The sequence below is a fragment of the Rhinoderma darwinii genome, chromosome 10 (genome assembly GCF_050947455.1).
Source record: "Rhinoderma darwinii isolate aRhiDar2 chromosome 10, aRhiDar2.hap1, whole genome shotgun sequence".
NCBI lineage: Eukaryota > Metazoa > Chordata > Amphibia > Anura > Rhinodermatidae > Rhinoderma > Rhinoderma darwinii.
The window spans coordinates 39,657,093-39,672,012 of NC_134696.1; the positions used below are offsets into that span (position 1 = coordinate 39,657,093).

The 14,920-nt window shown below is 42.6% G+C and overlaps 1 protein-coding gene across 1 annotated transcript in view; it reads right to left on the reverse strand.

Annotated features, from left to right (window-relative positions):
• LOC142661974 (carotenoid-cleaving dioxygenase, mitochondrial-like) overlaps positions 1–14,920 on the reverse strand; it is a 31,022-nt gene that overhangs the window by 589 nt on the left and 15,513 nt on the right. The window contains exons 3-10 of the mRNA XM_075839750.1: positions 13,895–14,103; positions 11,830–11,945; positions 9,643–9,745; positions 9,390–9,518; positions 8,023–8,183; positions 6,443–6,607; positions 1,024–1,155; positions 243–422 (exon numbers count right to left, since the gene is read on the reverse strand). Of these exons, the coding sequence (XP_075695865.1) occupies positions 243–422; positions 1,024–1,155; positions 6,443–6,607; positions 8,023–8,183; positions 9,390–9,518; positions 9,643–9,745; positions 11,830–11,945; positions 13,895–14,103 (1,195 nt within the window). The remainder of the gene's footprint in view (positions 1–242; positions 423–1,023; positions 1,156–6,442; positions 6,608–8,022; positions 8,184–9,389; positions 9,519–9,642; positions 9,746–11,829; positions 11,946–13,894; positions 14,104–14,920) is intronic.

A 14,920-nucleotide genomic window follows, 5' to 3' on the forward strand; every position in this document is an offset into this window, starting at 1 on the left:
AACTTGTAATATTTGGCATAAATGACCATGAAACAGAGAGAGCTCAGTTATTTACTCTACAGTCTATGGAGATTTTACTCATTTCTATGCAATTGATGAAATCTGCTGCCTTTCTGCAGGGACCCAACGGTTCCTGGCATTCTGTGGGTTTTCATCTTTCCCTCCGCATACCCTCAGATCAGATTTCTGCAGAGGGTGTATGTTGTTTTTGTGATCCCAATTAACATACAACTTATTTTTACCTTTGCTTTCTTTGTCTCTACATCCACTTTAACTAAGGAATCCCCAACAATGTGCTGGGAGCTGCAGCCATAGAAGAATCTGTATTTCTTTGTGTTATATTTGGCATAATTTATTTGCGGAAATTCCATTCCACATGAGTCCAGTGTGTGGTCATGGAGGTTTTCATGAATGCACCAAATCTGAATAAAATAAACCACAATATTTCCAATATATAAAATATGCAATTAGGATCCCAGAATAAATACAATATTAGGGCGCATTCAACCAGATTTACAGTATCTCATCATATAACATTAGATACCAGCAGTAGAGCTGGAACGTCTTTTCTTCTGCTCACATCCAATTCCATTTTAGGTAAAAAAGATAAATAAATAGAAAAGAACCGAAATCAAGCCGTGCCAATCTGTAGCAGGCATTCCAGTCACCTTTATGTGGTATTCATACATGAATAGGATTGAGATCTTCCACAGAAGCGCAAAAATCCTACAAGTCTTTATTTAGGGTGAAAGAAAAGGCCAGATAGCTGGCGAAACCATCTGTATTGGCATACAGGGGCAGATTTACTAAAACTGTGCAAAGGAAAAGTGGAGCAGTTCCTGATAGCAACCAGTCAGATTGCTTCCGTTATTTTCACCCCATAGTTTCTTCTACATTTGTTCGGATGAAGTTGTGCAATCTAAATAATTTCAGTTTTCATTTTAGTGTTTTAGTACCTTAAATCACTTAATAATGTTACTAAACAAGCCCCAATACAAATTTCCCGTCTGATGAGTTGCCTACCTTGCCATCACCTGTCTTTGCAGCTGTAGCAGTCGAGTAGTTTAAAGGCTGCGTGGCCACATCACCTTTGACGCTGCAATCCAGGGGAAGAACAAATCTCCGTGGGTAAGCCTTTCCCATCTGTTTGAAGCACTACAAAGCAAAAAAACTTCAGACCAAAGAGACCTCCACCCAAAATATAATAATGGCTGTATAGTAGTTGGCCAGAAGTTATTGGGATTTGCTTAATACAACTACTACAAAGATCCCCATGCCAGAATTTTTCCTGGAGTAAAACATGAATGACCTATACTACCCCCGCCAATCACCAGTATGAAGGTGTCCCTTTATTGATAACGCAGGTAAAGCGGCTCATCCATTATTCTGATGATTGGCCATGATCCTGGGGGTTGTATCACCACCGATTCCTAGTTAATACAGTGATTCTGGTGCTTAAATGACGGGGCTGGCTCCTAGAAAGTAGATATCATGTAAATTATTCATTCAGAACTCAGGTTACAATCTTAAACTTTATTCTAAGTAAATGTAGGCACACAACAAACACGACTTTCATAGACCCCACAGCTGTATCACAGGATGTGGAGGTGACTGTTATTGCATGCTGTGACTAAGAGCTGTTGCTAAACGCTGGAGCGAGATGTAAATTTTTAAAGGGGTTCACCAGAGATAAAACAAAATGAATAAAAAAAACATGTTACTATGAAAAAAAAAATACATTTAATTAGCAAAATTTGTTTTAAGGGATTATCATTGTGGTAAATGACAAAGGCCACCGTGCTGTTTATACTGTCAGAAAGCCATCTTAAAATGTTGAGGGCACAAGAGTAGGAGCGGCGTAGCAGACTGACTGGCAACAGCAACGTGAACACAGTCTGACAGAAGAGAATGATATTTTATGAACCTATAGGATCTATAGTCTGTATACATGTCACATCCGACATACCATATCAGTTGTGTCTTTGTGCCGCAGATGCTACCCAGGGTCGGAGTGCGAACAGACATAGCTGAAGTGGCAAGTGGACGAGACGCTGGCTGTTGTACTATCGCGGCTGCTCGTCTGCGCACAGAAGCGCATATCCTTTCCCGGAGAACCCCTTAAACATTTTTGTGTGTCTCCATTTATCGGGAATATAGATGAAGATTTTAATCTGAGTTATAATTTATATGTCATCCTAAGAATAGGCCGTCATTTTTTTTATCTTGGAAACCACTTTTAAAGTAAGTACACACATGACAAATGTGAAGTGGAAATTTCTGAGACTGAAAATCTGTTCCATTCATCTTAATGGGGCTTTCAGAAATCCATGTACCTGCTGCAGAAACAACCACATTCCGATAAATGGACCCGATTTTCTGCAAAAAACCTTCCACATGTGAACTTACCCTTAGAATCCCCACACACATAGCGAATTCATTGTAGATTTTCCACCGCGCATCCATAGCGTGTTTGGAACATTTCCGCAGCAAAATCTGCATGTGTTACAAGCGGATTTTGGTGCGGAGGTCACCCCTTCTACATTAAAAATGGTTAAATCGGAGGTGAACGTCCATAACAAAATGAGAATGCTATGGATTTAAAAATACACAGAATGCTCTAATTAACGTGTGGAAAATTTTGTCAGCAGATTTTTTTGAAATCTCATGCACTTGTCTGCAACAGTCTGCCGGATAGAAAATCAGCGTGTGCAGGGTGCTTAACACTCAGTTGGGCTCTCCCACCATAGAGATTTATGTACATACTGTATATCTGGGCTTTGCTAAAACTGTGCTGGGGAAAACATTACAATGTAAGCCTATGTGAAAAATATTTTTACAACGCAAGAATTTGACAGTTGCAATTGAACCTTTTACAGTTGGGCAGGTACGCCACGTGTGACTGTAACCTAATAGTTATGTGAGATCCGGGATTCTCAATCATTCTCCTCTAGGGCCTCACTAGCCAAAACATGGTAATACCTGGGCCTCACCACTGGCTACAGCCCATAACAACATTTTTCAGAATTACCTTAATTTATCTTAAAACGTTGACTTCTAAATGCATTAAAACAAGCACAAAAATACTCGGTTATATCTCTAAACTAAAGATTAAAGGGGTTGTCTACTACCGGACAACTGATGATCTACTCACTGGATAGGTCATCATTATATGATCAGTGGGGATTCGACACTCAGACCCCGCACCGGTCAGCTTCTCCGGCTGCCTCTGTGCGCTGTATGTCCATTCCGGATGCAGAGGGCTCCGACCATGGAATAACGGCCGAGCTGCCATACTGCAGCTCTGCTCCTATTCAAATGAATAGGAGCAGAGCTGCAGTTCGGCAGCACGGCCGCTATGCAATGTACGTAGCCAACTGCTTCCAGCTCCGTACATTGCACACCGTGCAATGACATCCGGTGCCCGCAGGCAGCCGAAGCAGCTGATCGGTGCAGGGTCCGAGTGTCGTTCGTCACTGGACAACCCCTATAATGCAGCCCGAAAAGGCCTGTAGGGCTTATAATCACTTTTGTTAAAACTGTTTCCCTAGCTGCGCCTCACCAGCTGTGAGAAGCACTGACCTAGATAATGTGCGTGCATTAGGCCTTATTTACACTAACGTGTTTCACGTCCGTGATACGCGCGGACCTATGTAACTCAATGGGGCCGTTAAGACAGTCCGTGATTTTCACGCAGCGTGTGTCTACTGCGTAAAACTCACGACATATCCTATACTTGAGCGTGTTTTGCGAATCACGCACCCATTGAAGTCAATGGGTGCGTGAAAATCACGCGCAGCACCCAGACGCACTTCCGTGTGCTGTGCGTGATTCGCGCAACAGTAGATCAAGAAATGAAGGGAAAAATAAAAACACCACCTTCATTTCTTTTTCTAAACCTCAAAACCGAGTGTCATAAGGAAGGAATATGCGTGAAAATTACGCAGCCACGCACCATTCACTGATGACACACAGAACTGCAACACGCGCAAAACGCACACATTCGTGTGAATTTCGCCTACGGGTAAGGCCACATGGAGCGGCACTGACTCGGACGTGATGCGGCCAATAACCGCGCCAGGTACCATGCTCAGCACAGTTGTCAAACAGACTGTTAACGGCCACGCGTTGTTGCTGGTAAAACAGCCCTTCACCTGCAAAGTCATGTAGCCATAAAGGGTGTATTAATTAGTGGTCGAACAATTTTGCAGGTAAAGGGCTGTTTTACCAGCAATAACCCGCAGCCATTGACAGGCTATTCTACTGTTGGATGCATGACATCCGGGTCAGTGCCGCTGTGTGTGGCCTTAGGGTATGTTCAGACACAGTGGTTTCAGACGTAATTCGGGCGTTTTACACCTTGAATTATGCCTGAAAAAACAGCTCCATTACGCCTACAAACATCTGCCCATTGCTTGCAATGTGTTTTACGGTGTTCTGTCCACACGAGGCGTAATTTGATGCGTCGTTGTCAAAATACGGCGCGTAAAATGACGGCTCATCAAAAGAAGTGCAGGACCTTTCTTGGGACGTTTTTGGAGGCATTTTTCATTGACTCCATTGAAAAACGGCTCCAAAAACAGCTGTAAAATACGCTGCGAAAAACACAAGTTGCTACAAAAACGGCTGAAAATCAGGAGCTGTTTTTGCCTGAAAACAGCTCCGTATTTTCTGACGTTTTTAGGCTAGCGTCTGAACATATCCTTACACGCCCCATAACAATGGTTTATCCCTATGTTAGAAAGTGGTGCATGAGAGGGGCTTTTGTTTCTGCTGTTTAATTTCTCTTATTGCTGCATTCCTGACTGCACTTTTACCTTGCGTCTACCACCCTAAAAGGCTATGTCTACCCTTGCAACCAAATTTGTTTTTATTGCTCAAATGCATCTAAAATGAGATATGAAGCAACTTCACAACAGATCTTAATTTAAAAAAATTAACCATTTTGCTTCAACAACTCCTGTGCCGAAAACAAATGAACGATGTGCAGACTGATCCTGCAGTCATACCCCGTTATATCTGTCCTAAACTTCTTGCCAACCTACTGAACGTATGTTAGCATAAGGAAAGGAAGGTGGCAACTGGCATTTGTGGACTTCTGGCTATTCTAAAAAGTGACTAGAGAAGGGGAAACAGCCCAAAGGTCAAAATTTTTGTGACTTTTGGTCCATTTGCCACATTTCTACGTCAGAAAACCCACGTAGAAACGTTGTTGCATTCCTGATTAGTGTGAATCTGGGGAAGTTAACTAAAGCTTTTCCGAATTACATCACATTGTAGTAGGACTTGCAGTGCATGTTTCATCTTCATACAACATCAGTTAAATATTACTTTGCTGCCCCCTACTGGACAGTGACTCAATATATATCTTTAGTGCAAGTCAAGGACAAAGTTTCATATCACATACAACAAACAAATTCTAGATATAAGAAATATTTAATCTAAATGAAAACAAATCCCAATAAACTAGTTAAAATAAATAATTTTCTACCCTTTAAAAAATACAATATCAAACTTTCCCTGCAGCATTGGGATATAACCTCTGAGTTGTCTGCTGCCGTAATACTGCGCCCATGCAAGTGTATGCTTGGTATGACAGAACACAGAGGCCTTTGCCGTGTGAATGGGTAATAATAAAGCAAAGAGGAAATACTTTGTATACTCATTTTTTGGGATTGGTTTTAATAATATTAAATATTTGTATTTTTGGATCTTGGGAGTTGTATGTTGTATACACAAGTTATGTGTTGTGTTTGATATTTCTAACACCAGATACAATATACTGGATTTTTCGTAAATTTTTCCCAAGTGAGAGGATTTATCCAAAAAATCTCAATGTTGTACTCATCTGACATCTGCCTCTTAGCCAAATCTGACCCTTAAAGACTATGTACACCTACGAAAGTGATTTTTTTAATTTTTTTTTAAATAAAAATGTCAGTCCGTGTGTTTTGTGCAACTTTCAAATTAGCGGTTATTAAAAATTATTTTTACTTTTTTGAGATACAGCTGCTATGTATTCTGTATACAGAGCAGCTGTACTGTTCGCTAAGACCTGAATCCGTCAGGTCTGTGGGACGGACTGGTTCAGTGTCAGCGGGTCCTGCCTTAAATGTGATGATAACAGGTGGATCCTGTGTGTCAGAGACACGCAGGATCCGCTCTCAATGAAGCCGTCAGTCCTGACGGGTACAGGATTCAGCGAACGATAGAGCTGCTCTGTATACAGTATACAGAGCAGCTGTATCTCAAAAAGTAAAAATAATTTTTAATAAAAACTAATTTGAAAGTTGGACCAAAGACACTGACTGACATTTTTATTAATAAACAAAAACACACTTTCAAGGGTTAACATAGCCTTTAAATAATGTAACGTTCTTTCTCACAACAAAATCCTGTATCATCAGACTGTGCTGTACCAAGCCTCCATTTACCCCATCTTTACCTCCTTCAGGTCTTCTCCAGATTTGCGCAGATTCTGTAGCTGGAACAGTTTTACAGCTCCCCCATCATCCTGGCAACAGAGGTCAAGAACAATGCAGCCCTGATCCTCAAAGGCATTGATTTGGTGAAATGTTGCAAACGCCTTAGTGTGAAAGAGTGAGTGTTTCTAAACAAAACATTAAAATCATACATGAAAATAAAACCAGAACAGATTCCTCTGCAGGGATATTGCAATCAACAAAACTAAACCACCAGAGGGTAACATTAGTGCCCCATTAGGGATATGGACCCCATGGAACTATTGGGGATACATAATTTGGTTACGTGTATGACACTTCAAATGCCATTGTTCCCTGCCTCTCCCATCCTCCGCCTCCTAAAAATTTTCAGCTCCAAAAACACTGATCACTAACTGCTCCGACCTCTGAAGACCCTTTAACAGTACAGCCATTGCCGACCACATAGCAGCTGCTATGCGTGTTCATTTAGCAGGTATGTCCTTGAGGGCTGCTCAGCTAAACAGTGACACATCCTACACAGCTATATTACTAGGTATATTTGGCAACTCCAATGTGACCTGTAAAGATAAGCACGCTAGTTGAACCCCAGGTTTTCTAGCAAAGTATGTAACGAAGAAATATTTAAATATAATGTTTTATAACTTACAGAGGACAACTTTAATGGGTTGTCTGGTTTACAAAACTTTTTGTCAAATACACTTTTAGGAAATTCAGAGTTTATACATTCTCATTCAAAACCTACATAAGTTAGATGGAGGGGAGAATAGCTTCAAAGGGCGTCCCTCTCTGGAGCATGCATTACGTCTGTGCATTACAGACAGCCCATTCCTTTCAGTTGGCACCATGTAATACCTTACTTTCTCTCTGGGGGCGTTGCAGGGAAATTGAACTCATGCTACCAGAATCCCTGGCATATTACAGATGATTGTTGGGGTTCCGACAGCGGCAGCCTGTGGTCAGAATTTTATCAGGGAATCCTTTTAACAAAAAGGTGTTAGGCTGGGTTCACACGAGCACATTAACGTCCGTAATGGACGGACGTATTTCGGCCGGGCTTCTAGCATCATAGTTATGTACGACGCTAGGAGTCCCTGCCTCGCTGCAGGACAACTGTCCCGTACTGTAATCATGTTTACAGTACGGGACAGCAGTTCCACGGAGAGGCAGGGACTCCTAGCATCGTACATAACTATGATGCTAGGAGCCCGGCTCCCTGCACTGAGTTCGGTCCGGGACTTCCGCCCGAAATACGTCCGTCCATTACGGACGTTAATGTGCTCGTGTGAACCCAGCCTTATCGAAAAATCCTCTTTAAAAAGGACCTATATTTACTGTAATATTTTATAATGTCGGTTTTAGCGTTCTTTAATGTTTTACACTTCATAATGTAATTTAGACTTAATAAAAAGGTTTTTATGATAAATTCTACTTTTTGACAGACACTATAACCACTCATTACATTGTAGAGTACCTGTTCTTAAATATGGAGCCATGACATCTGTATAACTTAATATTAGATGTAAGAATGGAGATGTAAGGATCTAGGAGGTGCAGAATGTACCTTTCCTGTGTGTTTATTAATAACATGGAATATAGTATTTAGCTCAGGGTCCCAACTCATGCTTTCCAAAAAGGTTTTTCCTCGTATTTGACAAATCATTAATTTCATTATGTTCAGTTTCAGAGGTTGTTCCACAAACACCACATAATTCTCACTCATGCCTATGGGGAAGAAAAAAAAAAGAAAGAAAAAGCATATATCCAAATTATGTGACATTTATATAACAAAAATCATAATATTTTCTTTTCAAGTAAAAAATACATCTTCATAACCAGTTATTAATATTGTAATCATAATAGTTCCCAAAGTTATGTGACAATATCCTGCAATGAAGAACCGACAGGCAGACAAGTGATGAGTTTAGATATTCTTCAAGTCAACTTTAAAATAAGCAGAAGATATGATCTGAGTGGCTTTGGGGGTGCACAGGAGATACACATTGAGGACTTAATGATAATGATGGGAAAAATTATGAAACAAAGATTGTATCATCTGTCCAGCAAAACGATGATGTGTTGACTTCAATGCTTGCACAATGCTCGGACCTGAATCCCCTTGGGAATGGATGGAGTGTACAGTAGCTGCTCCACCATCACATTTTCAGCCGGCTGCACAATAATGCCCTCTAGAGTATATTACAATGTATAGCCCATTTTTTAACATTAATTTAAAGGGGATGTGTTAACCCCCGGCAATCAGCTATTATTAGCGAGGGAGGCTGCACATGTGTTCTGCAGAAGCCTAATAGGACCTATGAACAGGGGATGTCCTGATGGGACACCCCTTTAATGTTAAACTATCGATACATGGAGTTAGAGGTGGAAAGAAGGCTATGCTGTGGTAATATCTTGGCATTTACCCTTCTCACGGCTTTCAACTTTAGTATTATGACAGGGACAGTGTATGGATTTCACCGTCCAAATGTATAAGAGAACATAAATAATGTCAAATAATATCCACAGGATAGGTGATCATTTTCTGATCGCTGAGGGTCCCACCAATGGGACCCCCACTGATCGTGAGAACAGAGGTCCCGAACCTCCAATACTCCGCACTGCAACCCTGCAAACAGCCGAGCGCTGTACGCGGCTGGTCTGTCATTCCCATAGACAATGAATGGAGTGGCATCGTGCATGCTCGACCGCCGCTTTATTCAATGTCGTCCTCACTGTTCGAGCAGTGAGGAGGAACGAGAGGTTCGAGACCCCTGTTCTCATAATCATTGGGGGTCCCAGCGATCAGAAAATTATCACCTATCCTGTGCATAGGTGATCATTTATGATTTTGGAAAAAACATCTTTACACACATTCTTTTGCAGCGTCCTTTTAATATTCTAGTGCGGTATGTAGGTATAATGGGCACTCACCAAAGCTGTGATAGTAAGCAAATTTCATTTTCTCCTCTGGTTCGATGGAACAAACAACTTGTGCCCCTTCCAAAGTCTCTCCTGGAATAGACTTCTGAGGGGGAACTCTAAAAATATTGTAACGTGTTCCTGAAAAAAAAAAATACAGTTAAAAATCACTCTCACTGTCTTACTTGCACTGTTTGCAGGTAAATTGTCATCAGGCATAGCAGAGGTGGAGGGATAAAAGTCCAAATGGGTCATCATTGCTTACCATCTTTTCCATATGAATTTCCCATATTGTACACTGTCCCATCAGGGTCATAATGTGGATGAGCTGTGGCACTATTCACAGCAATAAATTTGCTCCAGTCAACCTGCACAGAGCGACAATTACATGGTAAACATTTGGATGGCAGTGTAGATACAATCTTATCTGGGCTGTGTTGGGGATATTTATTTACGTTGCTTTATAGCACCAACATATTCTGAAGTTGTCATCACTCGCTGTGCCCAGTGGGGTACACAATCTAAAATTCCTATCTTTTTTTGGAGTGTGTGGGAGGAAACTGGAGTACCCATAGGAAAACCACGCAAACACAGGGAGAACATACAAACTTCATGCAGTTGTTGCTCTTTGTCGGATTCGAATCGGGTACCCCAGTGCAGCAAGGCAACAGAGCGAGCCACTGAGCCACCATGCTGTCCATATCATATAGATGAGATTTGTTTTGTTGGCATGATGGTACTGCGGTTAACAGCAGATCTTGGGGACTGCTGCTGGGACAGCATTATTTCACTACATTAGCCAGCCCTGGAATAAAAGGGTAGACATACATACACAGACATCACAACTTTAAAAGCTGGGAAAGATATCATAGTGTAACATAACAAAGGAGAAAGCAGATGAGCTGTTCTGGTCCTTATGGTTAGGCAGCACTCAGCGTACAGCGTCATGCTGGATCCCAATCCTGAGGAAGCCAAGTGCACCCTATCAAGTTGTCTTCTGTGGTGCATAATCTGCACATTTGGGACATGAGGTCGACATGTCGCCCCTTAGCTGGGCATCACTGGTCCCCATCTATCACATCTATGGACATGGTATACTGTACATACACAGGACTCTATGGATGCAAAAAGCTTCCTGGACCTGAAAATGCTGCTGTGCTAACCTGAATATTATAACCCATTGATCCCCAACCACCGGGCCGCAGGCCGATACCAGGCCGCTGATCTTTTGGTACAGGGCTGCGGTATCTGGTATCCCCAGGGAACATAGGGCGAAAAACTGCAGTTTTTCGCCCAGAATGTCCGCTGCGGAAAACTGCTGAGAACTTAGCCGGCCTGCTAGCAGACCGGTCTCCTAGGATGACGTTTCATCCCAGGAGACCGCTGCAGCCTGTGATTGGCTGCAGCGGCAGTCACATGGGGTGAAACATCATCCCAGGAGGCTGGCCCTCTGACATCATCCTGGCCGGCCTCCTGGGAAGATGTTTCATCTCATGTGACCACCGCTGGAGCAGTCACATGGGGTGAAACGTCATCCCAGGAGGCTGGCCTTGGAGGAGTAACACGGACTTCTGGCTAAGTATAGGTTTAGTTTGTTTCTTTTTTTTCTTGTGTAATGTTTTTGCAGCTGAACCGCTGTTATTCCCGCCACAATAAACACAACAACTGCTATTTGTTGTGGGTTTTCCATTCAATGGGGAAAGCCCGCAACAAATAAGCACCATTAACGCAAATAAAATTGACAAGCTGTGGAATAAAATATACACAACCCCCCCCCCTCTGGGTATGTGCACACACACTAATTACGTCCGTAATATACGGACGTATTTTGGCCGCAAGTTCCGGACCGAACTCAGTGCAGGGAGCCGGGCTCCTAGCATCATACTTATGTACGATGCTAGGAGTCCCTGCCTCGCTGCCGGACAACTGTTCCGTACTGTAATCATGTTTTCAGTACGGGACAGTTGTCCTGCAGAGAGGCAGGGACTCCTAGCGTCGTACATAACTATGATGCTAGGAGCCCGGCTCCCTGCACTGTGTTCGGTCCGGGACTTGCGGCCGAAATACGTCCGTCAATTACGGACGTAATTAGTGTGTGTGCACATACCCTCTCTGTTATAACCAGTCATCTGGCTGCCATATTACATGCAGAATTAACACATATCTACCATGGCAGGAATCAATGTGTCAGTGCAACAAGTTGGGGCCAAGATGCGGCTATGAGAGTAACCTCAGTTGAGAGGGAAATAAATGGCTATATCGCAATGGTAATGCATTGTTTAAAAGGAACAGTCGTGGTCCGGAGGATCTTTTAGTGACATCATCTCACAAGATGATGGAGGTCAGTTGATGCATGAATTGAGAAGAAGTCATACTAAAGACATCAAACATCACCTAAAAACACTTCTTACGGTTACAATTAATCATTTGCGGTTATTGAACAAAACGTTACCTTTTCCAGGGTACTCAAGTTTTCAGGATCCACCTTATGCATAAAATTGGTTTCAGTGCTGACATAATAGTCTCCTTTATACAGAACGTAGCTCACACTGCAATTGTCGGTTGAAGCTGAAGATTGAAAAAAAATAAAGATGGAGACTAACATTGGTTTAAAAGCTCATACTGAACAAAAGACCAACTTCTAATGACAAGTATCCATGGTGCATGAAATGACATCCAGCTGACGGACTGTGTAACCGTGAGTTACATTCTAATGACAAGCTACAATGCTGTACACTGAAAATGCTGCTTACACTCAATGCAGAAAATAAGTCGCTAAAAAAGACATTCCCAACATTTTGTTTTTTACTTTGAGAAAAACCCTTGACAAAATATTCCTCTTCTGGGGAGCCTGTACAACTACCCCATCCCTACTGTAATAGCTCTTGCCGTCTTCCTGGGAACCCCCTAACCAGGTTCCAAAGAACACCAGGGATCATCGGAGCCCTGGTTGCGAAACTCCGCGTAAATGACTGATATTTGTTCAGTGCATGAAAGCGGATCTGTCAGCTTAGTATGCTGCCCCCTTAGGTTATGATCACACGGAGTCGTTTCTAACGTTTTTCGGGCCGTTAACGGCCCGGAAAATGGCCGAAAAATTGGAAGCAGAAGGCCTCCAACCATCTGCCCATTGATTTCAATGGAAAAACTGCGTTCTGTTGCGACAGGGCGTTTTCTATGCGGCTGTTTTTCAAAACGGGCGTGAGAAAGAAGTGCATGTCACTTCTTCAGCTGTTTTTGGAGCCGTTTTTTTATAGACTCTATAGAAAAACAGCTCCAAAAACCGCCATTAAAAACGCTACGAAAAACGCGACTTTGATTAAAAAAACGTCTTTTTCCCTTGAAAACAGCTCCGTATTTTGAGATGTTTTTTATTTTGTGTGCGTATACCCTTACAGTTACAGGTCCATACGCCAAAACGTCACATTAATAAAAAAAAATGTTGTGACGTTTAAAAAAAACGAGTGCTGAAAGAATTCAGTGGACTCATAGTTATGCTGTATCCTAGAAGGGAGCGCCCCCATGCCTCTCTCTGCCCTTCAGGCCGGTGATTGACAGCCTGTCAGTCACAGCAGCCTGACAACACCAGAATATATCCAGATATACCAGTAACTGTTTACAAAATGTTTAGATCTGTGAGCAGAATATAGATATTAGAATCTTTGTCAGATTTTTTTTTCTCCATGAGATAGGCAGCACAGCAGGATCTGACAGCCATCATATCACCCTCCCCTCTATAATGCACATATATGTTAATCAGGCACTGCGTAATTATAGACACAATAATAACTATCCTACAAGGTCATGTGACTATATAAAACTTCACGTATTGTAATAACCCCACTGAAATAAGCTCTGCATCATTCCCATCTGCTGATGTGTCATATAATCTACTTTGAGTGCATTCATGTGTATATAGTTAAGCTAGGGCAACTTCAAAGCTTGACTATGACAAATAAAGGTGACATTCTGAAAATCACAAAGGATTCTCCGTGGTTGAATTTCTGCAATGATTGCAAGATTCCTAGCAACTTTTCTTCTATTGAGATATGCTGCAAGGCCTCAATGTTACCACAAACCACCGGCGGACTCATAGTTATGCTGTGCTGCTGTGAAGCCCTAGTCCTAATTATTTAAGGCCTTATTTACACCAGCGTGTTAAACGGACCTTAGTAATCCAATGTGGCCGCTCACACAGCCGTTGTTTCAACGGACCGTGTGAAGGGTCCGTGAAAAAATAGGACGTGTCACGCATCCCTCCATGGACTCTAGTCTAGGGGGATGCGTGATATCGCGTCCCGCAGTGCATAGCACGGATGCACCTTGGACGTGAAAAACTGCAGTTTTTCACGTCCGATATGCGCCACGCTCATGTAAATAAGGCCTAAGGAAGTTACATAAATATATATATACACATACATGTACACTGTATGCATATGTATATACACACACAATGTGCTCTGGTTAGACCATGTGTTATCTGTCTCTTCTGCAACGGACAAAAATATAGAACTTACTGAATTTGAATTTGGACATAAAGCGATCAAACACAGACTTGCAGGGGTCTGGCATTGCCACGGTGCCAAACTCTGAGATGACTATTCGATTTGCACTCTTATTCTTGGTGTAAGAGTCACTTTGTAGGAACTTGCTGAGGTAGGTGACAGAGCCGTTCTCAATCTTGAAGTTGTGCATGAGAGCCATTCCATCAAACCAATGATTGAATCTAAAATACAAGAAATCAGAACCTGATATAAACAAAATAATGGTGAACGATACATTGAATAGTTAAAAATACAGCAGTTCTCATAAACCCCGTCCCTGCTTACATCCCGCTGCATGTGGGCAGCGGTAAAGAGATAATACAGTTGTTCCTGAGTATTAGGGCGGATTTACACGAACGTGCTATACGTCCGTGCAACCCGCGTGGTTTGACGTGGGTCGCACGAACCTATGCAAGTCTATGGGGCAGTGCAGACTGTCTGCGAGTTTTGCGCAGCGTGAGTCCGCTGCGTAAAACTCGCGTCATGTTCTATATTTCGCCGTGTTTCGTGCATCACGCACCCATTGAAGTCAATGGGTGCGTGAAAATCACGCGCACCCCACGGAAGAACTTCCGTGGGACGCGCGTTATTCGCGCAACAGCAGTAAAAGAATGAATGTAAACAGAAAAGCACCACGTGCTTTTCTGTTTACAAACATCCAAACGGAGTGTCATAATGATGGCGGCTGCGCGAAAATCACGCAGCCGCGCATCATATGGTGATGACACACGGAGCTGTTAAGTGTGTTTTGCGCACGCAAAACGCACATTTTTTGCGTGCGCAAAACGCACACGCTCGTGTAAATCCGCCCTTTGGGAGGATTTACACGAGCGTGTGCGTTTTGAAAGTGCAAAAAACACGCCGTTTTGCGCGCGCAAAAGGTACTTGACAGCTCCGTGTGTCTTCATCATATGGTGCGCGGCTGCGTGCTTTTCGCGCAGCCGCCATCATTATGACACTCAGTTTGTATGTTTGTAAACAGAAAAGCACGTGGTGGAG